General features: G+C 34.2%; 4 protein-coding genes and 1 non-coding gene across 6 annotated transcripts; 2 read left to right on the top strand and 3 right to left on the bottom strand.

Moving 5' to 3' along the window:
* Positions 1 to 506: 506 nt before the first annotated feature.
* LOC127900036 (putative F-box protein At1g67623) lies at positions 507 to 1685 on the bottom strand. Its single transcript, XM_052434399.1, has 3 exons — positions 1445 to 1685; positions 1173 to 1326; positions 507 to 1098 (listed from the first exon to the last, which is right to left on the bottom strand). Exons 1-3 carry the CDS (start codon positions 1549 to 1551, stop codon positions 685 to 687), a joined length of 675 nt encoding a protein of 224 aa, XP_052290359.1. The 5' UTR covers positions 1552 to 1685; the 3' UTR covers positions 507 to 684.
* A 4787-nt stretch (positions 1686 to 6472) lies between these two features.
* LOC102630400 (putative glycerol-3-phosphate transporter 1) lies at positions 6473 to 9135 on the top strand. Of its 2 annotated transcripts, none has more exons than XM_025092172.2 (3): positions 6473 to 6647; positions 7091 to 8161; positions 8258 to 9135. In XM_025092172.2, the coding sequence occupies exons 2-3, from the start codon at positions 7153 to 7155 to the stop codon at positions 8821 to 8823; spliced, it is 1575 nt and encodes a 524-aa protein (XP_024947940.2). In that variant the 5' UTR covers positions 6473 to 6647; positions 7091 to 7152; the 3' UTR covers positions 8824 to 9135. The 2 variants fall into 2 exon arrangements, with proteins under 2 accessions (XP_024947940.2, XP_006490116.2); XM_006490053.4 differs by having other exon boundaries at positions 6474 to 6647; positions 7069 to 8161.
* A 10764-nt stretch (positions 9136 to 19899) lies between these two features.
* LOC107176892 (uncharacterized) lies at positions 19900 to 22152 on the bottom strand. Its single transcript, XM_052433435.1, has one exon. It carries the CDS (start codon positions 22150 to 22152, stop codon positions 19900 to 19902), a length of 2253 nt encoding a protein of 750 aa, XP_052289395.1.
* On the top strand, positions 21644 to 21750 carry LOC112498491 (small nucleolar RNA R71). Its single transcript, XR_003065803.2, has one exon. It is a non-coding gene; the product is annotated as a small nucleolar RNA R71 (small nucleolar RNA).
* A 3389-nt stretch (positions 22153 to 25541) lies between the features above and the next one.
* Positions 25542 to 26311, bottom strand: LOC102630099 (uncharacterized). The gene has a single exon (XM_006490052.4). The coding sequence runs from the start codon at positions 26069 to 26071 to the stop codon at positions 25898 to 25900; it is 174 nt and encodes a 57-aa protein (XP_006490115.2). The 5' UTR covers positions 26072 to 26311; the 3' UTR covers positions 25542 to 25897.
* Between the last annotated feature and the right edge of the window lie 555 nt (positions 26312 to 26866).

Genomic DNA, 26866 nt, shown 5'->3' with positions numbered 1-26866 from the left:
AATCTGATATTTCTTTTATTCCATGCGGACAAATTAGTCATCACAAATCCGGTACAGGTTCAAGAGTCCAGGGCAACAGTTGCTCCTTCATTTCAAGTTTAGAATAGCCTTGCAGGAAAATCGGGTTTGGTTCATTTATTTTTTGGAAAATTGAACCCAAACTAGAGCCCATTCTTTCAGAACCAAGTTGAATTATTGATTAATAACAAACCATATGCATGTCCTTGAAAGGACACTTTGCCCACACTCAAATGGTGATTCAACATCCTTATCTTCATGTATGGTCTATTCGACATGATCTCCAATTTGCAATATTCAGTGCTAAATCACCAATAGCTTGCCTATTGACTGCTCTGTCACCAAGACTACGAATTCTAAGTTCTGGCGAAGAGCTTTCACTGAGGCATTCATCAAACACTTTTGTGTTTGCATCAAACACCAGTTTTCTTCTACAAAGAATCATATGATTACTCATTGTATATTTTGATTTTCAAAACTTCTTAACTATCATCGAACCCGCTACATACATACATACATACATACATACATACATACATGTACATGTACATGTATGTAAGTATAAGCTTGATGAGCACAACTGAAGATCCGAAAATCATATTTGTTGTGGCCATCTGCTTATTACAACCAGGAAGATCAACAGAAAGTTTTAAAGTTTTGATGGAGCTAAAAATACACATGATGGCCGCGTAATATATTGCAAACAAAGGTAACTTCACGGTGACATCTACATGTTTCACAAACCAACTCAATATCGTCAACTTCACACGGCCACCCTACTTTCAGCCCGTGGTTTTTTCGTGAAGGACATTTATTCAATTTCGGCTTCAAGTAATAATTTTTCCAAAGAGTTTGCGTTATGCTTTGAAGTTTATTACGACACTGGCTTAGCCGTTTTGCTCTATACACTTTGTCAAGATGTTGCATGCCTTTTTGGTTCGATTCATTATCATCGTCCTCATCATCTTTACAAAGAAAAATGACACCAAGAATATATGAAGCCCCAAGATGTCCTGATTTTGTTGCTATATCCAAATATGCGACCCCAGCTTCCAAATTTGAGTAACTAAAGAATTCGACCTGAGAGAATGTGCAAATTCATCTCATATTTCTCAATTAAAAAGGCAAATAAACTAGAGAAAATAAATTTATACCACTCCTTGCTTATACAAAGCTTCCGGATTTCCACTGTCCCTACATTTCTCCAGGAAAGAATAGTTCTTGTGCCATGGCATCGCCGGAATTTTCTCAATGGATGCTTGCCGAAGAACGTATTTATCAAAGGTTATTTCATTAAATAACTTGCAACTGTAAAATTATTTGTCATTCATGCATGCATGCATATAGCAAATTAATCAAAACCCTGATGTAAAGATATGAGAAAACAAAACATAGCAAATTAATCAGGAAAATAATTTTTACACACCTTAACCCTGCATTGAGCAAGTCATCCAATGAACAGGCGCCAACTCTAGCCAAAATTTCTGATAACAATTCATCTGGAAGTGAGAATATAGAGCGAGTTCTAAACATTCTCCGAGTTTTGAGTAATTAAGCAACCATGGCATTTTTTTTTCTTTTAATGTGTGTACATGCGAGAATTGAGTTTCTCTGTACCAAGAAATAGAACATTGGTTGAGAGAAAATTTTGTAGTGCCAGAGTCTGATTTGTGCCGCGTGTTGCATGGTTAAAAAAGAAGATATATATATATATATATATGATGGTGCTTGGTATTAGCCAACTGATCATAGAAGGTACAAGCATGAATTTTTTTGGTTGATCGGACAAAAAAGAAACATTGCTTGTAGAATATTCTTCATTAAATTAATTAACCTACATAAGGAAACAGTAATATAATCCATTAGCTTAGTTGATAGCTTGATTTTTTTTGTAAATTCAACTTTTTTTTCTCTTGTTTTTTGATAAGATATAAATTCAACCTAATTCATCAAAAATTACTGAAATCAAACAGGGAAGATCATCTATTGTATTGATTATTGAAGTAAGAAATAAATCACGCACTTTGTGTCAAAGTTGTGGGAATTTAGGGCCTCAATTGTTCTTATCTAGATAAAGCTCAAGTCCAACCCATTAAACTTCAAGCGGAGACTGACATGTATATTCGTGGGTTGTTGTCTTCTTGGGCTCGCTTAATTATCCCATTTTTTTTATTTTTTTTTTGTTTAAAGTTATGTTACATAACAAAGGCATCAGTAGTATAAGAATTAAAAATACGATCTTGTTCATAATTTATTTTTACAATGCAGAGACTTAAATCCTTGACTCTGAAAATAAAATAAGGAGGTGTTTACCAATCAATTTTAAAATGATTTGTATATGAAACATGAAGATTAATCTGCTGGAACAATCACATGGTCGCAATATTCAACAATCTTCTTTTCTATGGATGTAAATTAACTGTTAAAAGTCTTTATAAGCATTCCAGAGAAGAGTATTGAACAAAGTTGGGATATAAACTTTGTATGTCAACTGATGAAATGCATAATTGATAATTTTTTGAGATAATGACTTATCATTTGGAATATAAAATTTATATCAACTTTTAAACACGTCATTTTTAATAACGTAACAGTGTAAAATACCATTCAACACAATAGCTAATAAATTTTTAAACGATAATAATATACTTACTTAGATGGAATACTTAATTTATATTTCAATAGATGCAAATACATTATTCACTACAAAATATCTCAATTGAATATGTATAGTATCAGTCATTTTTAAATATCTAACAACCATTTAAGTTTCTCATCTATTTTAGAATCTTACAGATAAGGTTTCATGGCAAAACGTCATTCTGAAAAGTAAAATCAAGACAAAATGATGTCTGCTTTTGTTTCTTAGAAATAGTAGTCTATATATAAGGCCAACAGATTTTTTAAAGCTTATACCGTCAAAGTTATTATTATAGACAATTCAGAGAGGCTACGCCGCAGTTTTTTAGAAGCTGAATCGCCCTCCATCCATCTACTCATCAAACACTAATGCTATTGTTGCGACACGAGAGTTGCCAACTTGACATTACTCGCCACCCCACTAGAGTTGTATACAACTTAACACAATTTGCAACTCAACCTTATGTGGACTTTGTTTACTTTTTATCTATTCTTTTTAACTATAAAAGAAATCTCAATCATATTTCTTGAATAACGGTTGTGTCGGCCATATTTTTAATTATCTAATTCACCGGACTAATGAGTTCTCTTTTACTAACTAATATATGACATAACTCAATAAATTTTTATTGGATAAAATTATTATCATAACCCAGTTCTTTCGTCTCACATTCTTAAATTGTTCCACCACCACAATCTTATTATTAAAATCTAATTCTATTAGTATTTATTAAGATATATATCTCAACAGTCATAAGTCACTTATAACTATTTATAAAAAAAAATATTGAATTATGGGTAAAAATCAAACTCTTACCTACAAAAACACTAACTAATCGGTAAGAAACAAGAGATTTGATGTATCTATCTATTATAACTCATGCAATTATTAATAATTTACAATAATTTCGAATACTGTCAAGACACATTACATCAGTCAAATTTTAACATTATAAATATCCTCTTATGAATCCTCTTATCTTACATTTTATGTAAGATACACCCTCACACATGAACACTGCATATGTGGGGCCCATACAACTTGGCTCCTTCTAAAGATCATTCATTCATACAAACTATATCTTTTGGCTTGTATTTTTCTACTTCAATTTTATCAACTGAAATATTTAATTTGTATGGATACATGGGGATGACATAACGGACATGACCCTTAAGAATTGTGACCTATGCTATCAATTAATCCACATCAATGCAAAAATACAAGAGCTATAATTAAATCAAAGTAATGGGCAACTCAACATATAAACTGAATAATGCCACCCAAGGAACTTTCTGTGTTCTTTCTCGATGTTCCTTTCGATCCGAACTCCTGAGGCCGACGAGCTTTCTGAGCAGCGCCAAGTATGTCATCTGCCCACGTGTAGTCTAACGATTGCCCCTTCGTTCCATTAATTATGATCCATCGATTTCGCCGCGTCAGGCGTCCGCGTGGCGGATGGGGCCCGGCATGTCTGGGAGGCGGATATACGCCTGAGGTCCTAGGAATAATTCTTTACGGATATTCGAATATGCCTTTTTCCCTCCACCACTGGCACCCGCCCTTTTGATTGTTTGAAGTGCGGAATTACTTTAATACCCCTCATCGTGTCCAAGTTGCCAGTTGGTGAATCTTGGTTGAAGTGACGAAATTGCCCTTTTAATAATAATGGGCGATTATTAAATATTATTTTTAAAAAAAGGGAAATAAGACATCGAGTCGACTGATTGTGAAAACGATGATTGGAAAAAAACAAAAAAGCCGAAGCAAAAAGAGGCATCTCGATAGTGAAAAAAGAAAATTATGGTTGTTATTGATTACGTTTTCACTATCAGTCATTAAAATAAAATTGGAATTTAGTATAAAAAGCATGCAACAGATACAAAAATATAATATATGATCAAATTTTCAAGTCCATCAATTGCTACATGAATCCCCAATGCAAAACAAAAAACCAGAAAAGCGATAAAATCCCATTAGAGATTCATAAAGCTCATTCCTAAACCATCCTAGCTCTGAAATTATTATTCCTCTTTAGATTATTAAAGTTTATATGCTGTAAACTTTTTGAACAATTGCTTTTTACAAGTTTAATCTTACCTCCCCTTCGTTTTCACCACAACCCTTCCTTTTGTAAATTAAAGAATATGAATACAAAATTATTCATATTTGGTTTCACAGCATTGAATAATTTCGGTTATGTGATAAAAAAAATTGATTTTAATTCTTTATAAATACTAAGTAATACACACCAGAAGAACAATATAGGCCAGCGTTTTAATCCTTTGTAGTACAGTGCACAATGATCGCATTGATTAGTTTTTTGATTCGGTAATAAGAAAGCTAATAATGCCGGGAATGATTTTGACTTTGGATTTTAATTCTTCAATCCAACAAATAAACGCAGCATAAGCGAGTTAAATTATGTTGCGTTGGAAATATGGCATAAAAAAATAAATAATGCTACACATCTCAAATTTTTTATTTTAAAAAATTATTATAAATAATGTGTCATTAATTGAGTGGTTAATAATTTTTTAGAATATCTAAGTGAATTAATTATATTATCTTATCAATTAATTGATAAATGACACATTATTTAGAATAATTTTTTAAAATAAAAAATTTAAAATGTATAGCATTACTGTAAAAAAAATTATGAATTGATTAATGCAATTATTTGCAACATTAACGTGTTGGGAGTGAGTCTTGACCGTTGACAAAACTATTATTATTATTTTTTAACAAAATAAAAACAGGACTCCAGGCCGTTAGAGAATTTTGCGCGTTCATACTTTTTTCCTTTCTCCCGCCACTCCACGTATTAATGTTATCCATTATACACTATACAGACACGGTTCACGAAACTTCTGGTTCAGTAACTGGTGATTAAGAAAGGGTGATTTATTTAACCTTTCGTCAACTTTTTATTCAGATTAATAACTATCCCCTACGTCTTCAAGTGAATCGGGTCGGGTCAGCTACCACGGGCGACCCACCCATCTCTTAAAAAACACATGTAAAAAGAATCAAAATTTAACTAGACAATTAGCACAAAAAAAATATAACGCCTCTCATGGAAGACTTGTTCTCCGTGCCTAAATATTATTTTAACGTGTATAACGCTACCTTTGTAATTAAATATTTTAATATTTTACAAGTAAATTAATAATTTTTAAAGTTAATACTAAGTTACATATATGTAATTTACAATCCTCTCGTATAAATAATAAATAATAAGAACTCGCTTACTATTTATATGAGAGACTTATAAATTAGATACATATAACTTGGGCATCTTAATTTCTAAGGTAAATGTTATGTTACAATTAATGTAACATACACACTCAACAACAACCACACAAATTATGTGAATCTATCATTTGTGTGATTGTTGTTGAGTGTGTATGTTACATTAATTATAACATAGGTCTCCTAATAGATAAAAGGAAAACGAAAAAAAGTAAAAGGGTCTATCAAAAAAGAAAAAAAAAAGTAAAGGGGACTTGATTTGATTGATCATTGGCGTATGCATGCCTAGTCGTCTAGAAACAGAAAATCGTGCATGCGCGCAATTTCCTTGAAAAACCAACGCGTGCTGACATCATCAAATACAATGCCTTTTTTTAATTATTTATTAATCGACTAATGATGGGGCCAGGGGTGATTTAGTAAAATCACCTAGCCCCATAAAAAGTTCAAAGAGGAAGCGAAGGAGAGATTAACCGTCCAATGATCGTGAGTAAGCGAAGGGCAAGATAGTAATTTTGAAACATTAAATTAATATTAACGCCCAAGCATAAGAATCTACCACCCGTTAGGAGCTCTTCAAGCCAGTTTTCCCATTGAAGCATATTTTTGTTCGTTAAGCAACTGCAAAGCAAAAACGCCAGAGCTTGGAGATTCTAGAGAGAGAAATTAAAAACGGTGGTCAATTTAGAGAGAGAAGTCGAAGTTTCAACCAAAATCAACTCAACTAAGCCAGCGACTGGTATGTCTTTCAGATTTCTTGTGATGCTAACTTTGTTCTTTTTTTTTTTGTTTTTATAAATGCAAAAAAAATGAGCGAGAAGAAAATTTGACGAATGAGTTTGTCATCAAATGACTCGAAAGCCTCTTTATTGTGTCTAAAACCTGTTTCTTTTCTCCGATTGAGATTTTCTTATTGATTTTAATTCATGGTGAAAAAGCATCTGATAGATTTATGTATCCCCACTATTGATTGAGATCCAATTACTGCTAAGAGGAGGTGATTGATAAATGGGTCAGAATTTTTATGAATCTTGAATGATAATACTACTATTAGTGAGTCAATTACTGAATTGATTTCTGTCATTTGAATTAGTTTGTAGTTAGCTTAAACTTTCTAGTCTAAATGAATCTAACAAGAAATTCATGTATCCATTTTTCAGCTTACTGTTGTTGATATTATAGGAGGAAGTTGAGAAGTTGCTTCTTCCATATATATTCCTTTTTTTCTGGAGTCAATATCAAACATGGGTTCATTATCAGAACCGGCACCGCAGAGAAGTAGCAGGAAGCCCCTTGGAATTCGATTCTTAGAGTGCATAAAGGGAAGAAATCTTTCCTTCAAGAACCATCAAGCCATTGTCCTAATTGTAACTTTCTTCGCTTACACTAGCTATCATGCTGCAAGAAAAACCACTAGCATTGTCAAGAGCACCCTTGATCCCCAATCTCCAGATACGAGCTTGAAGTCCTTGCCTTGGAGGATAAGTTACCTAAAAGAACCTGCAGAAAGTAGGAAGTTGTCATGGAAGCTTGGAGATGGATGGGCCCCATTTAATGGATCGGATGGGACAGCCTTGTTGGGTGAGCTTGATCTAGCTTTCCTCTCCATCTATGCTGGAGGAATGTTCTTTTCTGGACACTTGGGTGATAGACTGGATTTAAGGATCTTTCTAACCGTGGGAATGGTTGGAACCGGTTTGTTTACTTCACTCTATGGCATAGGATATTGGGGAAATGTCCACAGTTTCTACTACTACTTAGTAGTGCAAATGCTGGCCGGTTTGTTTCAATCAACTGGCTGGCCTTCGGTTGTTGCAGTCGTAGGCAACTGGTTTGGAAAGAGTAAGAGAGGGTTGATTATGGGTATATGGAATGCTCATACTTCTATTGGGAACATTACGGGTTCTTTGGTTGCATCTGCTTTATTGACCTATGGTTGGGGTTGGTCCTTTGTTGTGCCTGGTCTTATAATTGCTTTTGTTGGCTTGATCGTTTTTCTCTTCCTCCCTGTTAATCCTGAATCTGTTGGCACTGATACAAATGAAGAAGATGAATCACTTTCTCCTAAGAAGATTGGGGAGGGAGTAACACAGCCCTTATTGAGACGAGAAACCAAGATTGAGGAGAAAGCAGTTGGGTTCATAGAAGCTTGGAAAATACCAGGGGTTGCTCCATTTGCTCTTTGCCTCTTCTTTGCCAAATTGGTTGCTTATACATTTCTGTATTGGCTTCCTTTCTATGTTAGTCATACAGGTACATTTTAACACTGTGTTTTCTCAATCTGGTAGTGAGTTTAAATTTTCAGAGCATTCATTGATCAATACTTACTCATGTTCACTAATCTTACAGCTGTAAACGGGAAGTATTTGTCCAGTGAGATGGCTGGAAACCTGTCAACATTGTTTGATGTTGGAGGTGTGCTTGGAGGGATCCTAGCTGGCCACATTTCCGATCGCCTAGATGCCAGGGCAATAACAGCAGCAAGTTTTATGTATTGTGCAATCCCAGCTCTCTTCTTCTACCGGAGCTATGGACACCTCTCCTTGGCCTTAAACATTGCTCTTATGTTCATCACTGGCATGTTTGTAAATGGCCCCTATGCTCTGATAACAACTGCTGTCTCAGCTGACTTGGGAACCCACAGTTCGTTGAAAGGTAATTCACGGGCACTGGCAACTGTGACAGCAATCATAGATGGAACTGGCTCTGTTGGGGCTGCCATTGGACCATTGTTAACGGGTTATATTTCTGCTACGAGCTGGACTGCCGTTTTCACAATGCTGATGGCAGCAGCTCTAATCTCTGGGCTGCTTCTGACTAGGCTTGTTGTGGCTGAGGTAGCAGCAAAGTTTGCTGAATCAGGGTCACAACCAGGGAACCAATCAAGGTCTCAAGCCGGGGTTCTGGATGTATAATGTATATTAGACAGGGGTGATCTGAGAGTTCTACTTGTGTTGTATATTTTGTGATGCTCACCGTCTTATGAACACCGATGATCATAAGATGAAGAGAGGAAAATCCTCTGGTTATTGTAGAAAAATTGGAGAAGATGGTATTTGATTCTTTTCCAGATCTTAGTCCCTCGTACGGAGTATAGAAATTGGGAGAAATGAAGTAAGGGAATTGTGTTTCATGGTTCTTGTCTGTCTGTATATACAATTTTTTGTATCCTATATGTCAATTTCAGCAATAGCACTGTTGTGAAAGGGTGTTTCTGTTTTCGGGTTTATTAATCCCCCGATCCTTCTTCTTAACAATTTTAAGTTGAAAGGAATCAGTGATGATGCCTTGGGGCTGTTTGTACTAAGAACATGGACTCAAGTATTGGCATTTGGCAATGAATGTGAAAGGGAGAAAGATAAGATAGAGAGCTTAAAGTGGTCAATTTCTAGAGAAGTCGACATTTAAATCAACCAAAAGAAAAGCAAAGCTGCGGAAAAAATGGCCAAGAATGATATGCATGATGGACAAAATGGGCAGAAAAAGGAAAAAAAATTGCAAACACGGTCGATTTATTTATGACTATTTCGAGACATTCAAACATATATAACAAAATTGAATTTGTAAACTGATGATGCAGGCCACTTTAGAATTTGTTAATTGTTTGGTCACACAATCATATTTTATTTGGAGGAGTCTACCAACTGAAAAAGCAACCCATAATTATTAATTTGGTACTGACGTAGTAGTATTGTGAATACGTGAAGCTTTTTGCGGTGGTGGTTTTGGGCGATAAACACAGGATTTATTTAATGCGAGTCACGCGTTTACATAAAAATAATAATATTCACAAAACCACTAAAAATTGGTTTACTGCTGCTGCTGCTTAGTCTGCAAGCAACTTGATAAAGATTTAATTTTAGTTTAATAGTAATACCGATCAATAACGCACTAATTATTGGCCAAAACATGCTGATTACCAAATTGTTTATAAACAGGGGATCTTCACCCCCAGGTGCGGATACCACCGAGTATGAAATAAATAAATAAATATTGAGGTTAGTTATTAAGTTGGATTAGTTGACCATTAGAATAATAATAACGCCCCTTAACTAATGACCGACACTTGAAAAAGAAAAAAGTTGAATAGGATGAGAAACTTCATCCACCAAATTATCTTATTTAATTGGAATTCGTATGACTGTGAGCTCATTTGGGGGACAACTGTGTTGCGTATAACACTTAATCACATAATTTCTCCGTATAAAAAATTCGACCGCCAAAGCTGTGCGAGAAATAAATTTAAAAATATATATTTCTTTTAAGAATGAATTTGAAAATTATGACAGGATTTTGCATCACACACGTCCAAGATTTTAGCAGAGAGGAGGGAGACCTGGTGCTAATAAAATAGTGCTCCCGAGCTTTTATATAATCTTTAGAAAGGAAGCGTTGGGACCAAGAAATTATAAGAAAGGTTGAGGGAGTGCACTTACTTGGAACAGAAGTAACTGATGATAACAGAAGCCTATCTATTTCGAAAGCCAACCGATTTGTTCACTGCCTGCATTTGCCGCATCAGATTCAGTTTCCCTGTCTGCTTAAACTAATGTGCAAAGAAAGGAAGATAACAAATTAAAATTTTTAAGTTTATAACAATTATCACACTTCATCACTCAAAGAAAAATTGAGGCAGGCATTACTCTGTTTCTTTTTTTCTTTTTCTCTAAAAAGGCAACTAAAGGGTAAAATTACTAATGTTGTGGATACGAGAGTAATGGTCCGTTTGTGATTGAGGTTGGGCAACTGTAGCGTAAAAATTACAACATTAAAATATTTAGTAAACCTTAGATGTTGTACATTGGAAGTTCTGTTGATATGATTTTTCACTTGTACAATGCAAAATCTATTATATTTTTACTAATTTTGTCAAAATTATTATTTAAAATTTATATTTACTATATATTATTAACTTTTATTTCATAAGTACAGTTTTTTTTCCACAATAGCTATAACTTAAAAGTTAAAGCACCTCAACCTCAAACAAGACCTAAATAGTTGCAGGTGCAAGAACATGCCAAGTAGCCATGTGTGCACGTTTGTGAACACTTGCAGTTTGCCGCTGCTGCTACTGGCCTCTATTGGCAGGTGGTGCTAAGAAGTGGTTTTTGAGTTGGTATTGCATTTGCAATAAGTGGTTGCACATCTTCATCAAGATCAATGAGTGGGGGTTTCTCGGCAAAAGGAAGTTCTTTCTAATTTGGATTGTAAACAAGTGTTTTCTAGTCTTCATCAACAATACTAAGTGCTTTTGCTGGTTTTTGTCTTCCTAGCCTAACGTATTTGAACTTCTTCTGTTGTTGTTATTCTTCATTATTAAAGTCAATAAGTGGTGGTTTCTCAACTTTAACAAGTGCTCTCTTATATTGATCAAGAACACTAAGTGCTTGAGCTACTTTTTTGTCTTCCTCAACCAAGGGTTTTCAATTTTGTTTTTGTTGTCGTGCTTTTGGTTTCCTTGCTTAAGGGGCTTCACTTTTGGTTGTTGTAGCAGCTAATGTCGTTGTTATAGTTATGCTTATTGCGGCTGCTGCTGCTCCCCTTCCTGTGGCAACCACTGTTGTTGTTGTTGTTGTAGTGCATGTTGTGGCTGCTGCTGTCCCCTTTGCCGTGGTGCCCAGAATGGCAGACAAGAAGAAACATCAAAGAGTTGCTGCGACGTTTCTTGTCCTTATTGTTGTTGTTGTGCTTGAGAAAAACCAAAGGGAGATCCACATATCTTACATAGGCAATAGTGTGGATACGAAATCAATTGGTAGAAAAATCGATTTTGATTCATCCTGCAACATATCATAAACAAATCTCCATAACTAAATAAATTAGCTAATTAAGCAAAAAAAAAAAGTGTAGCACATTTGCCTGGAATATCATCATCATCTAATAATAATAATAACAATAACCTATAGATATACATAGCACATTTGCCTGGAATACATCTTAGTTGATTGTGAATTGTGTTTTGGGCTGGCAGTCACTGAAGTTTAAGTAATAAAAGAAGATATAACCATAAGAGTTGATTTTTAGTAATTGAGTCTTATTCTCATCCAATTTTTTTTAATATATAAAGGGAGCACATTCAAATCTTAACCTGACAACAAATACAATGAAAATGTAAATGTATCATATTAGATCTTTAAAAAGAAATATGACTTAAGATCAGCATCCTATTATGATTTACTTCAAACAACTAAAATATGAAAATAAAGAAACATGAATGAATACGAATTTAACAATATATAAATATAATCATTTTAACTCACAACCCAAAATTTTCAGTCCACAAATCTTGATCGATGGTTATGCTTCCTACACATCAAAGCACAAGTGAGAATTGACTTTTCCCTCAAATTATTGTTATCTATTTATATCGTATGCAGTATGCTGGGAAAAAAAGTTGAATTGCAGTCAACTTTTTTTTTTTTTTATTTCCTTATATACAATTTACCTTTTTTTTTTATCTCTCAATTTTCTTTTAGAACTTATTTTCTCTTTCCATTTCAAATGTTGAAACCCACCGTTTTACCCTCTTTCTATCTATCATCTTTGAAAAAGGTATGAAGGGGGCAAAAATGGTAATTTTGTAAGAAAAATTAAAGATCGTTTACCTTATATTTTGGGGAAAATTAGAAGACTGAAAATGAAGCGTCACATGTCGATGTGATGATTTATGACCATAAATGTTCATTAAGGGGTACTCGACCTATATCAGGCACACATGATAATTAAGTTGGTGCACGGGGTATGTCAAAAATAAGGTAGTAAAGAAAAATCTCCCAAAATATTAATCATGTAAACTCTCTCCATCGCCTAAAGAGAATATTTCATTTTGCAATATCAAATAGGGAATATCTTTTTGGAAAAGAGGAGACAGTGGGCTGTCACATTTGCAAAAAGTAAAAGATAGCACACTAAAGACAATAGTCCTTAGTTGTCATGCCTAAAAAGCTGCCAAGACAACTTCTACAAAGTTGTCTAGGACCATACTGCAGCATACACCACGTGTACAAGAAAACAATCACGCCAAACAATGTCCTTCTTGCTCCTCAAGCATACTCCTAACAATCCAAAAATTATGATAAAGTGAAAGGATGAAAGAATCTTGAAAAAGACAACCAAATCACCACTAGCAAGATGCCACGTGGCAAGGCAGCCAAGATACTCCATATATAAAGAACACCAATGTTCTATTTTTCCCATACACAACAAACACACACACACTACACTAAAAAGGCTGAGGTCTCTTTCAACCTCCAACCTCCATTTTAGAGAGCTTGTAAACTTGCAACACTACAAATAATTCAAGTAGTTAACTTGAGCATTGAAGTGTGGTTGCCATCTACTATCGGCTCCATCTCTAACCTCATTTTGTTATTTTGCAAATCAAAAGACATCCCAACAAACTCTCCCGCTCTAGATCCGATCTCTCACCATTATTGTCCCTCTCCCACTTCTTTTCATCTCATTTACAAGCCCGAAAACAACCCACACATGATAGTTAAGTGAGGTACCCTATTTCCTGAAAATTTGTTTATTGTTTTGGTTAGGTTTTGCCTTTTTTTTTGTTTAAACCACCCGATTTTTGGCGACCGCATAAGGCCCCGATTAATTCGAATTCGGGGTGTAGTTACAGTTAAGGCTCCTTATCCCTTCCAATTAATTCGTCTTTTTTTTTTACAACCAAAATCTACCATAAAAACATCTTAAATTTATCCTGTTATAAAAAAGTACCACAAAATGTTGAATTTGTTCAAATTTTTATGCTAAGTGTGCAATTTGTATCAATCATCTACCAAAAAGATAAAATTATTTTTACAAAATAACTACGACTATAATTTGTGTTTACTTTTATTTTGTTATTTTGTGATGTTAATTATGTCTTTTAAGTGGATATTTGATACAAACTGCAAACTTAAGGTGAAAAATTGAACAAATTAAAACTTTTGTTGTATTTTTTATGACAAGATAAAATTAAGAAGGATGACTGGTAATATTCATTTTATAATGTGTTTGAGGAATGAATTAGAGAAGGGAATCAAAACTAAATGAAGTAATAGACAAAGAGGATAACTCTATGCCAAACACTTTTATTTTCCTTCTTTTTGAGAGATGAAATTTTCAAACTGAATTTCTACGATAATCCATGAACACATTCGATTCTTCATACATTATTTTAACTATAATAAAGGAATCAAGTTTGGCAAACTAATGCCATGTTCGGTTGGTAGCAGAGAAGGCTGGAAAGGAGAGGAATTTAGGTTCCTACTAGCTTTCCATTGTTTGGTTAGCAAAATTTGCCTGAAAATCAAATTCTAATTTTAGTCCAATTTTTGTGAGCTGAGAAATTCATTTTCCTCTACAATGAGTGCGGAAATCTAAATTCTACCTAATTAAAAAGTTCAATTACTCTATTTTATCCCTTCTTATATAGTAATTTTCAATTTTACCCTTCAAAAAGTTTAAATCAAGCAACTCTAATTCTCATTTTCCTTTGGATTGTGCAACTCATAGAATGCCAAAATCTCTATCTCAAAATCGTTTATGATCCTTTCTGAACTTCAGGCAGCTTTCACCGGCAATAAAGAGCTTTGTCGACGACATTTGAGCACAAGAGTCTGTTCGGAGTTTCAGTAGTATCTCATCCGTCTTCCTTTACGAAATTGGTCAGAGTTTGAACCACAAAAATCAGCTAGCTTTCTCAGTTTTCGGCTAGTGGCAGCTACCTTCACTACTATCTTAGCAACTTGTGACGCTTTAGCTTCACAGTTTCTCACATTAAGTACTCTTTCTCAATCTCTTCCACGTATTATTTTGTTATTTTGGCTATTTGTATGTTCTTGTGGATTTCTTACTTATGGCTGTTGTAATTGTTCTTGAATGGCTATTGTGTGTGTGTGTGTGTGTATATATATATATATATATATATATATTTATTATGTAGCTTTAATGAGCTTGTTATAATTGTTCTTGTTGATTTCATGATTCATTGAATAATTAAAACCTGGTTATGAGAGGAAATATTCTTAACTTGTTGTGACCAGCACTTTAATAAAAGCATTTTTTATAAGAGCATCAGTAAGCATTATAAAGCACTTTTAATAAGAGCATCATTAAGCATTATAACAATTAAGTAATCTTATCATTGATAACAAACATAATTATAAACAGCTCACTGCTTTTTAATTTTGTTGAACAATAAATATTTAAAATTTAACATAAGTGTAAATTAGTCCAACAGAAAAACATTCAATTCATTTCCTTCAAGATTTCCATGCCAAACCGAATAAGAGAAATTGAATTCGCCTTTCTTCTCTTCTCCTCTCTCATCCTTTCTTGCAACCGAACATAGCATAGGAGTATACATTTCAAATGTAAGGTAATCCGTTATTAATTTGATAACGACGTGAGTACATTAGGGTCTCGACTTTTTATTTTTATTTTTAATCCATTGTAAAATTACCCTAACCTGTTTTACTTTTCTTATTAACTAGCATATTAGCATATGAACCACAAAATTGATACCGCTGCTTAGTCCGCAAACAATTAAATAAAGATTTAATTTAATAATACTAATCAATAACACACTGATTATTGGCTAAACCAGATTACCAAATTGTTTATATATAAAAAGACAAGGCATCTGCATTGTTAGTGCACATACCACTAAATATGAAATGAATAATTAGTTACCCATTAGAATAATAAATATATAACAAACACACCTTCACGAGCCACACATGACTCATATAAAAATCGACCAACCAAAGCCACGTAACATGTACGACAAACAAATTAAAAGATTATGATATGATTTCCATCTTATATAACTTAAAGTTAGTAAACAATGACTCAAATAACACGGCCGGTCTGTTTGTCACCGAAAAATAAAGATTGATTTCGTGCTGTAATTTTCAATGCATAATTGCTATAAAATAGAAGTGCCGACTGTCGATTAAAAGTTGAAGGGAGGGTTAAAAATGTTAAGAATATATTTTTACCGGGTCATGCCTATATATCTATTTTACTGATTCTGTGAGGAGTCAAGAACTCCATTTTACGAAGACTGTACCTTACAGATTGTGTAAGATAGCTAAACCCATTTTTATCTATTTTATTTTTAATATTATGTTAAAGCACGAGCCACATAAGTTATAATGCCTTTTAGTTATCTTGACGGTCATTTGCAAACTTTGATATTAATTCCTAGTTTATATTGTCCTACGAATCCTACTCCAGTGCAGCATTTATAAGCAACAATCGTCATGATTTTTTCATTATTGATAACAAATTTTCTTCTTATTTCTAACAATTTTTTTTTCCTAATGTGTCGTAAATGCTTTATAACACACATTACACACAAGTTACATATAATGTGTTAAGTGAATAAGAGCATCAGCTCAGCCATGCCATCATCCTCATCCCGGGGTGGATCACTTCAGCCAAATGGTACGAGCAGAACACTGATAATGAGCCTTCTACAAACATGGGCCAACCAGAGACGAGTACTAGCCAAAGGAATATACCGACCAGAGACATATACCGAGCAGATACCCATCCCCCAAGGAGCGGGAACACGATCTCACGAAATCACGACAGTTGCGCTATGCCCAAAACCGTTGAGGGATATACGGTGTCCCACGTTTACCCACAATGTAGCAGTTGAAGTCTCATGAGGGGCTACTACTACCCGAGAAAGGGGGGCATGAAGGGTGAACGGAAACGTGTGACAACAGCTATAAAAGAGGAAGAAACCAATGAAGAAAGGGGAGAAAAAACTGAGAGAGGGAAAACTCTGCCAAATTTAAACCAGATTATTTTCTATACAAACTGTGAGCAAATTATAAGCAATTATCGAGTCTAAATTGCACCGTTTTCCCGTAAACACCCTGTGCTAACTTAGACATTGGAGGATTTATGTCAGTAAAACCACCGGCGTCTCTGATCCACTTTTGTGAACGCAGGTTTAGTAGGAGAAGGAAGGGCGATTCCAACTCCAGTGACTTAAGCGGTCGTTGAAGCAAGAAGAAACTGACATCTTCTCTACCGACCACATAAGCATTGGTGTACAGATCTGGTCGGGCAAAGGGCGAGCAGATTTCAGCATCAACATAATGAACATATGTTCTTATCTATAACCAAATAAAAAAAGAGAATTGACTGATTATGTTACTTACAAATAAAATCAAAATTCTTCTTTTAATCATACGCCTCAAACAATTGGAGGGACGGGCGGCTTGAATCTTAATCATAGACCTATAATAATTAGAGAGCCGGGCCGCATTATTTGTGGATTAATAAAAAATCTTCATAGGGTCGTTTGGCCCATTAACATCATGCGGAGTCATTGTTGCGTAAATTAGCAAGTGTACTAGTCGGCACAAGTAATATAATGAAGAGTAGAGTATCGTCCCACAGAGATTGTATATCCTATTAGTTACCAAAATTATTCTAACCCTTATTTATTTGAACAATCGAATAAGCGAATTTAGATTAAGATTAAATAAAATAAAATAATTAAAAATTAAATAAAGATGCAAGCAGTAATAGAAATCACCAAGAGATTAAGACACTAGGACATTCGATTTCACCATAACCAATCCAATTTAATCCTCCATCTATGTTATTAAAGTTTATTACCCATGTTGACAGTGAATTTCCCTAATTTCTTCAATATCCTCTCTCGAGTAATATCAAAAATATCTCCACATATCAACCCACTATATCTCTATGTGAATTTAAATATGCAAAGATTCATTAAGTTCTATAGAAATTCTTAGATAAAACTGCACGAATCACGTTGGCACATCTTTGTCTTTCGTTCAATTCATGACATCCATTACACAGAGCAAAAATACATAAATCTCCTCTCGGTCTCATTATGTATCCTCAAATCATTCAAATATTGGCCAAATAATTAAAAGCATTAAGCACAATAATGAACACTCAATCATGGAATAAAATACATAAATCTCCTCTCGGTCTCATTATGTATCCTCAAATCATTCAAATATTGGCCAAATAATTAAAAGCATTAAGCACAATAATGAACACTCAATCATGGAATAATTAATTAAAAATAACATAGATTTATGGAATTAAATCTTTATAGTTAGGCTACATCGTAGCCCTAGTAAAATAAATTAGTTCATGGAAATATAAAGAGAATCCATAAATTTAATGGGAAACATTCAAGTAAGATAATAGAGAAGAGAAAAAAAAAAACTCAAGAAGCTATCTCTCTCCAATCTCTGCAATTGACTTCCCAGATTTACAGTGGCTTCTCTTGTTCTTTTCTTGCTCTCGGTTTTCTCTCCAATTTTTTTGTTGATGTGCGGCTGCCTTCTTCCCTTTTATAATGTTGTGGTTTCTTCCAAATCCTTAAAGGAAAAGGATTGCAAATCCAGCCCACGATCCTTAAGTGAAAAAAATTAAAAACAAAAGCCCAGCCGCCTATTTCATTCCTAAGCCAATCATAATTAAAAGCAAAAGCCTCTCCACGTGTTGCATGCCATATTCTCTTTGTAAATGAATTCTTCAATGCTTCCTCCACGTGCTGCATGCATGCTTAATGGTTAATTAAATTAAATCCTTTGTGATTTGTTTCAATTAATTCTCTTTAATCCCATATTGTACCTAACATAATAAAATATGAAAATTAAAATAAAATTAACATAATAAAACATAAAATTAAGTTATGGAAGCATTAAAATAATAGATAAATTATGAGCACATCAAATACCCCTAAACTTAACATTTTGCTAGTCCTCGAGCAAAAACTAAAATAAAAACTACGAAAAGAAAATCCTAACTAAACCACTTTCGTAGGTGATCGCGATTGCATTTAGCGTATGCAACAAGCCTTTAAACCCCTAGGCGGCCCTAGTGGACGAGTTATAGTCTCGTGAGGGTTTCCAGCGATGATACCCACAAACATCATCAAAAATGCCTCAAAGATTGCATAAAGTATATAGCTCAAAGAAAATTAAAAATATTAGCAAAGTTCTAACTTTAATTCAATGGTCAGCCTCATCTCATATTGGATTCCTGTGTTGTGTGTGAATCAATTCAATCAAAACTCATTCTCAAGATCTTCAACATCAACAGCCCTTGTCTCGAATAATAAACAAAGTAGGTCAAACTAACCTCATCATCTTTATCTTTTTTTTTTTCAGGCATAAATTTGCATTTTTTTTTAAGCACATGCTTTTTTTTTCTTCTTTTTTTTTCATTTCTTTGTCCATAGTCAGGAGCTTTCACTCTACCGCTTAAGGTGGTCTTCTTCTCATGGTAGATTATCCTCTACATACTGGTGGTACATAGGCCCAAATTACTCAAGGATAACTTCACTCTTAAGGGTTGTAGGTAGTTATTTCTGACTATGGTGCCTGGGTAAACTTAAGTAATGTAGAATCGAGGCAAACAGTCATTTACTCAATCTAAAATTCTCAACTTAGGCTGTATCAATCTCAAATCTCAAGTCAAAATTCTAAAAGAATCGATATAAGTGCGCAAGATATTTAAAGAATCTCAATCAAGGCGAAACTAACACAAGAATCAAGTATAAACTAAGATAATATTCATCCCTTTCTAAGAACCATATTCATTTTCAATCATAAACTCATCATAGGCATTAAAATCTCTTTTTTTTTTAATAGTGTTTTTTAATTAAAATGAAATGAAAGCAAATATTCCCACCCCCAAACTTAAAATAAACATTGTCCTCAATGTAAAGAAAAATAAAAGGAAAAGAGAAACTCCCCCGGTTTTGCACTTGAAGATGTAAAGTTGTAGCTGAGTCGTTGAAAGACATGTGGAAATTTGATGTTCATCGACCCCCAAACTTGTGCAAAATCCTAAAACAAAACAAAATAAGTAAAAGAAAAGAAAAATAAGGAAAGATAAAAATGACAATAATAAAGTTTAGAAAGCTTGGGTTGCCTCCCAAGAAGCGCTTAATTTATAGTCATTAGCTTGACTGTCTTTGAAGAAATGGTTCAAGGAGGCTCGTGGATGGAAAGAGATGATCTGGATGGACCTTGCCCAAGTTTCTTGGAATTAGGTCTCTTCCCACGAAAATGAGGTGATGCATCTTCATTAATAAACTGCTTATTTATTGTATAAATGTCAGAAGGGTCAGATAGATGCTCATCCTTAAATGGTTTGACCATTTTTATATCCATGGTGTCTTCTTGGAAACATTCTTTGAGTTCAGTTGGATACTGGATAGGTGTGTACACATTGAAAATGGCTTGCTCATTTTGAACTCTTAAAATCAATTTTCCTTCCTGAACATCAATCAAAGCTCTTCCTGTAGCTAAGAATGGTCGGCCTAGAATAAGAGGTAACTCTATATCTTCAGCCATATCCAAGACAATAAAATATGCAGGGAATATAAACTTGTCAACTTTCACAAGCACATCCTCAATTATGCCTCTTGGGTACTTTATAGATCTATCTGCCAATTGTAAGGTAACAGTTGTTGCCTTAGGTTCACCCAAACCTAATTTCTTGAAAACAGAAAAAGGCATCAAATTAATGCTTGCACCTAAATCACACAAAGCTTTATCAAAATAACAATTTCCAATAGTGCATGGAATATTAAACCTCCCTGGATCTTTCAGCTTTGGTGGCAATTTATTTTGTAAGATGGTGGTACAATCCTCAGTCAGCATTACAGTTTCATGCTCCTCAAGTTTCCTCTTGTTGGACAACATTTCTTTCATAAATTTGGCATAAAGCGGCATTTGTTCCAAAGCATCTGCAAAAGGAATGTTAATATGCAATTTCTTAAACACATCAAGAAATTTTAAAAATTGCTTATCTATGTTATTTTTCCGGAGACGCTGAGGAAAAGGGATTGGAGGAACATAGGCCTTGACTGGTGTTGCTAGTTTAGGTTGTGGTATTTCTGAACTTGTTGCCTTTGAAACCTTAGTGGTGTCTTCAGTTTGTTCTTCATCAACTTTCTTTGCTTCTTTTCGCGGCTCATCAAGTTGTTTACCACTCCGAAGTATAATTGCATTAACTTGCTCCTTTGGATTTGTCTCGGTGTTGCTTGGCAGAGAGCCATGTTGTCTACTGGATAGCAAGTTTGCAATCTGACCCACTTGTACCTCGAGGTTCCGAATTGATGCAGCTTGATTTTGAAAAGTTGTCTCTGTTTTGGTCATGAATTGAGACATGTTTGTTGTAAGATGGGTAAGAGCATCTTCCAAATTTGACTTCTTCTCTTGTGATTGGAACCCTGGAGGTGGCTTCAATGTATTTTGAGTGTTGTTCCATGACAAATTCGGGTGGTTTCTCCAGCCAGAATTGTAGGTATTAGAATATGGGTTATTTTGCTGCCTCTGGAAGTTTGACACATAATGAGCTTGTTCAGCAGATGACGACGCAAAAGGACTTCCAACTTGGCAGTTGACACTGGTATGGTTCCCTTCGCATAATTCACACACTTGAGTTTGAATTGCACTAACATTTAGGTGCTCTAGCTTATTAGATAAAGCAGTCATCTGTGCAGCTAAAGCAGTGACAACATCTACATTATGGGCTCCTACAATTTTCCTTGGCATTGATCGCTCTGAAGTCCACTGGTAATTGTTGGATGCCATCTCCTCCAATAATTCATAAGCTGCTTCAGGTGTTTTTCCCATTAACGTTCCTCCTGCTGCAGCATCAATCATTGTTCTAGTATTGGATCTCAAACCATTGTAAAATGTCTGCACCTGAAGCCAAACTGGTAGACCATGATGTGGGCATTTTCTTAGTAGGTCTTTGTATCTTTCCCATGCTTCATATAATGATTCCATCTCGAATTGAGCAAATGTTGTGATGTCATTCCTCAATTTGGCTGTTTTTGCTGGAGGAAAGTACTTTGCTAAAAACTTCTGTGCTAAACCATCCCAAGTAGTGATTGTTCCAGCAGGGAGTGAGTTCAACCACTCTTTTGCTTTATCTCTCAGTGAGAACGGAAAAAGCCTTAGCCTGATAGCATTGTCTGAAACACCATTTTGCTTAAATGTATCACAAATTTCTAAGAAATTTGTAATATGAGCATTTGGATCATCATTTGGCATCCCAGCAAACTGTACTGACGTCTGAATCATCTGGATTATAGCTGGCTTAATTTCAAAATTATTGGCTTGAATGGCAGGACGTGCAATGCTTGAGCGGGCACCATTAACTGTAGGTACAGCATAATCTCTTAAGGGTTTTGCATCCTCATTTCCATGTAATGCTTCGTCAGCCATGATTAATTGTTGCTCCTGTGAAGCTTCTCTCCTTTCTTTATTAAGCCTTCTACACGTACTTTCAATCTCTGGATCAAAAGGCAATAAATCAAAACTTCTTGAACGTCTCATAAAATTAAACAAGAAAATAAAAATTCAAATAAAAACCATAAAAATAAAATTCAAATTAAACTAAGGTTAGTTGGTATCAATACTAATCCAAACAATCCCCGGCAACGGCGCCAAAAACTTGTTGCGTAAATTAGCCAGTGTACTAGTCGGCACAAGTAATATAATGAAGAGTAGAGTATCGTCCCACAGAGATTGTATATCCTATTAGTTACCGAAATTATTCTAACCCTTATTTATTTGAACAATCAAATAAGCGAATTTAGATTAAGATTAAATAAAATAAAATAATTAAAAATTAAATAAAGATGCAGGCAGTAATAGAAATCACCAAGAGATTAAGACACTAGGACATTCGATTTCACCATAACCAATCCAATTTAATCCTCCATCTATGCTATTAAAGTTTATTACCCATGTTGACAGTGAATTTCCCTAATTTATTCAATATCCTCTCTCGAGTAATATCAAAAATATCTCCACATATCAACCCACTATATCTCTATGTGAATTTAAATATGCAAAGATTCATTAAGTTCTATGGAAATTCTTAGATAAAACTGCACGAATCACGTTGGCACATCTCTGTCTTTCGTTCAATTCATGGCATCCATTACACAGAGCAAAAATACATAAATCTCCTCTTGGTCTCATTATGTATCCTCAAATCATTCAAATATTGGCCAAATAATTAAAAGCATTAAGCACAATAATGAACACTCAATCATGGAATAATTAATTAAAAATAATATAGATTTATGGAATTAAATCTTCATAGTTAGGCTACATCGTAGCCATAGTAAAATAAATTAGTTCATGGGAATATAAAGAGAATCCATAAATTTAATGGGAAACATTCAAGTAAGATAATAGAGAAGAGAGAAAGAAAAACTCAAGAAGCTATCTCTCTCCAATCTCTGCAATTGACTTCCCGGATTTACAGTGGCTTCTCTTGTTCTTTTCTTGCTCTCGGTTTTCTCTCCAATTTTTTTGTTGATGTGCGGCTGCCTTCTTCCCTTTTATAATGTTTTGGGGTTTCTTCCAAATCCTTAAAGGAAAAGGATTGCAAATCCAGCCCACGATCCTTAAGTGAAAAAAATTAAAAACAAAAGCCCAACCACCTATTTCATTCCTAAGCCAATCATAATTAAAAGCAAAAGCCTCTCCACGTGTTGCATGCCATATTCTCTTTGTAAATGAATTCTTCAATGCTTCCTCCACGTGCTGCATGCATGCTTAATAGTTAATTAAATTAAATCCTTTGTGATTTGTTTCAATTAATTCTCTTTAATCCCATATTGTACCTAACATAATAAAATATGAAAATTAAAATAAAATTAACATAATAAAACATAAAATTAAGTTATGGAAGCATTAAAATAATAGATAAATTATGAGCACATCAGTCATGAATATCATAACAAAACAGGCCCTATTTCTCACAAAGTGCAAGTCATTGGTTACGGTCCCAAGCCGACACCTTTGAATGTATTTCAAGCAATGACTTGTAATATGGTTGAAAGTTTGCAACTAGTTGCACGTATCAAATTTACCTGCAAATAATGGAGTTCCACCAAAAGTTGGCAGCATCATAAATGTATATATTTAATTACACTCTATTTGGTATACCTTTTTAAATATAATTAATTTAAGTTAAATTTTTATTAGTAGAATTTTACAGGTAAAACTGTCACTAAAAAATTTTTAATTATATAATTGTCAATGAGAGTTTTTATTAAAAATTATAAAATTACTTTAATAGATAAGTTATTTAAAGTTATGTTATGAAAGGAATGAAATAAAACTATAGAATAAGTAAAGGATAATTTAGACATTTTAATATTTTAAAAAAACTTTTCAAGCTATACTCCCAAAAACATAAAATTTGAATTTTTACTAACTTATTTAATCTTTAAAAAATTTATAAGATTAAATAAGCACCTATGGTCATTAGATAAATCATACCAAACAAGTACTAAACTAGATTTTGGTTGGAAGAAATGATAGGAGGGAAAGGAATGAAAAGGAAAGAGAGGGAAAGAAAATGAGTGAAAAAGAGAATGAATCTCATTTTCATTGTTTGATTGAACATGGAATTCTTCTTTCTCCCCTTATTTCTTTCCCCTATCCTGTTTTCCTCTCCTGTCCTCTCGTCTCCTCTCCTTTCCTTATATTTCTTCAATTCAAACATGTCATTAAGAGTGTTTATTTAAATGCATTTAGTTATTCAGCTAAAACATACTGAAACTTATACTTCCTACCGGTGAGAGACTCTAGGAAGGTCCACACCTGGCATGCGCTTCTTAAGTATGTGAATTGACAATACCACATTGATTCTCATAAACTCATCTAGAATCAACCTAAGTCCACAGCTATAGAGATATTGTGCCAGAAATCTGTTTGTTGTTTAACAATAACTCCTTAGTTCCTGCGTAAGAATGGTTGTAACAATCTATGATGCTCAATGATTATGCCTTCTATTCCCTACTAAGGCCTAATTCTTGGAGCTGCATTTCACGACCAAACACTGTCAAGACCACAACTGATCTGCCAAAATTACACTTTGGCTCACTATGTTAAAAACTACGAAAACAAAATTCACACACACATCTATAGTGGGATTGGGCAAGGACACAAATGCTCCAAAGCAGCCACTAAAAAATCTAGCACCAACAACAATTTAAGTACGAGGCTTAAGTCAAGCGATCTCATCAGTTTGCCATCAACATCAGCGTTAGAGAACTAGAAACTTCAACAAACATCATGCTCCCCCAACTAATTCCTTGCAATATCCTTAAGTTTCAGCAAACTATCAGTACAGGCACAAATTGATGTCTACATTCAAATGTTTAGTCTCCCACAAATAATACTACTAATAATCTTGTTATCACTTTCTTTTATTTTAATTTTTCTACTACTTGACCTTGAGTGTGACCTATAGTTTACAGATATGACAGAAGGGGCACTACTAATGACATGCCCATACACAAGCTCCATAAGTCATCAGAACATGAAACTACAGCAAAGATTCAGTGAGTTTCAAAACAAGAATACTAAACGTGCCTTCAAAGAAGTGTGCCACCATGGGTGCATGCATTAGCCAATTCAAAACTACATAATTCCATCCCCTATCCCATAAATTTCAAACAGCTTCTGTTATTTCGAGAAGACACACTCAGAAAATCCCCACTTGTTTAAATTCCTATAGATAGCGATAAAAAAGAATTAGTAAACTGTAAAAGCCGGTTCATATATCACTAGCCTATTTGCTAAGTAAGAAATGCTCTAAAATCCTCTAGTAGCATATTCAACTTCTTGCCAACGAATTTATTCAAGCCAATTATGTTTCATATCAAATCATATCAAAATTGAATTCTCTATTAGCACAATAATCCCTAAACATCTATGCAAATAAACATGAACTTTCTTCGAATCACAATTATCTTTCATTCTTGTAACAGTTAATACAAAATGTAACAAATCGAATTTTCACATATCAATTACTGTAGTTGCTTTAGTGACAGGAAAAATTTGGGCATAGTTCTACTTCTCATGGGGAAAATATTGACCTGCTTTGTCTTTGACTAAGCGGCGTCGCATCGATCGAGCAGCTAAATATAATCTAATCTAATCCAATCTAGTCGTCGTCGTCTTTTCTCTTGGGCTTGCGGTACTTCTCTTCAATGTGCTTGGCCATATAAAGGCCAGTGTTGGCGAGCTTCTTTATGTTCGGAACATTGTAGTTTTGAGCAATGTAAACCCCGCACACCGTCCCCATTATGAACGAGAAGCTGCTTCTTATGATCCCCATCGACACTGTCGCTTATCACAATTATCGCGCTACTCCTGTTGCTTTACGATCGGCGATCGTAGTTCTTGAGTGTTAAGAACTGAGACCTTTGAGTTCCGGTTTATAGGCCTAGGGTTTTTAATTTTTTTTTTACAGGGTCGCTTCTTCAGTTTGCAGTCTCGAAGCGTCGGCTCGAGGCGATGACGAAACGTATCGAGCGCGTGCTCGACCGAAGCGAATTGCTTTTGAATTTTGACTCCAGTCTCAAGTAAGATTTTTATTTAGTTTATAACATGATTATTCCTTTGTAAAAAAAAATTATTTGATTATTAAATTTAGGAAGTATTTTCTGAAAATATTTGAAGTAATATCATTTTACCGACAGTATAAAAAATAAGTGAATTTAGAATTAAAATTGGCGACAAATTAGAAAAAGAAATTGGTTTCGCTAAGAGGCAAAGCACGTGGACGGTGGATCGTTGTGGTGGGACCAACCATTTAAACATAAATTTAATATAATGAGACTTTAAATTAAATATAAATTAACTCGGTTGCAGATCGCGTGATATATATTAACCGAAAATTAATGTAAGTTGTAAGGAAAATAATAAATAAAATATTCAAATAATGTAAGGAAAGTAATATTGAGGTGCATCGAAAATAAAAATAATTTTAAATAGATAATTGTGTATTTATGTTACCAGTTTATTTAATATTATTATTTTATTTTATTTATGAATGGTTATTTTTAATTTTGAATTTTATACCAGAATGTTCTATGCCGTATGTAGATGGAATTTTCTTAATCACATGTTA

This window comes from Citrus sinensis, chromosome 9 (assembly GCF_022201045.2).
Source record: "Citrus sinensis cultivar Valencia sweet orange chromosome 9, DVS_A1.0, whole genome shotgun sequence".
NCBI classification, from domain to species: Eukaryota; Viridiplantae; Streptophyta; class Magnoliopsida; order Sapindales; family Rutaceae; genus Citrus; species Citrus sinensis.
Note: the sequence above shows the minus strand (reverse complement) of the source record. Positions and strands in the feature narration are given on the sequence as shown.

Bases quoted from the DNA above. Each gene is read 5' to 3' on its own strand.
- LOC127900036 (XM_052434399.1), bottom strand. From the start codon at position 1,551: ATGTTTAGAACTCGCTCTATATTCTCACTTCCAGATGAATTGTTATCA. The intron at 1,327-1,444 runs GTGTGTAAAAAT...ATAATTTTACAG, and splicing joins TTGCTCAATGCAGGGTTAAG to TTGCAAGTTATTTAATGAAA. The intron at 1,099-1,172 runs GTATAAATTTAT...ACATTCTCTCAG, and splicing joins CTTTGTATAAGCAAGGAGTG to GTCGAATTCTTTAGTTACTC.
- LOC102630400 (XM_025092172.2), top strand. From the start codon at position 7,153: ATGGGTTCATTATCAGAACCGGCACCGCAGAGAAGTAGCAGGAAGCCC. The intron at 8,162-8,257 runs GTACATTTTAAC...CTAATCTTACAG, and splicing joins TTTCTATGTTAGTCATACAG to CTGTAAACGGGAAGTATTTG.
- LOC107176892 (XM_052433435.1), bottom strand. From the start codon at position 22,152: ATGGCTGACGAAGCATTACATGGAAATGAGGATGCAAAACCCTTAAGA.
- LOC102630099 (XM_006490052.4), bottom strand. From the start codon at position 26,071: ATGGGGATCATAAGAAGCAGCTTCTCGTTCATAATGGGGACGGTGTGC.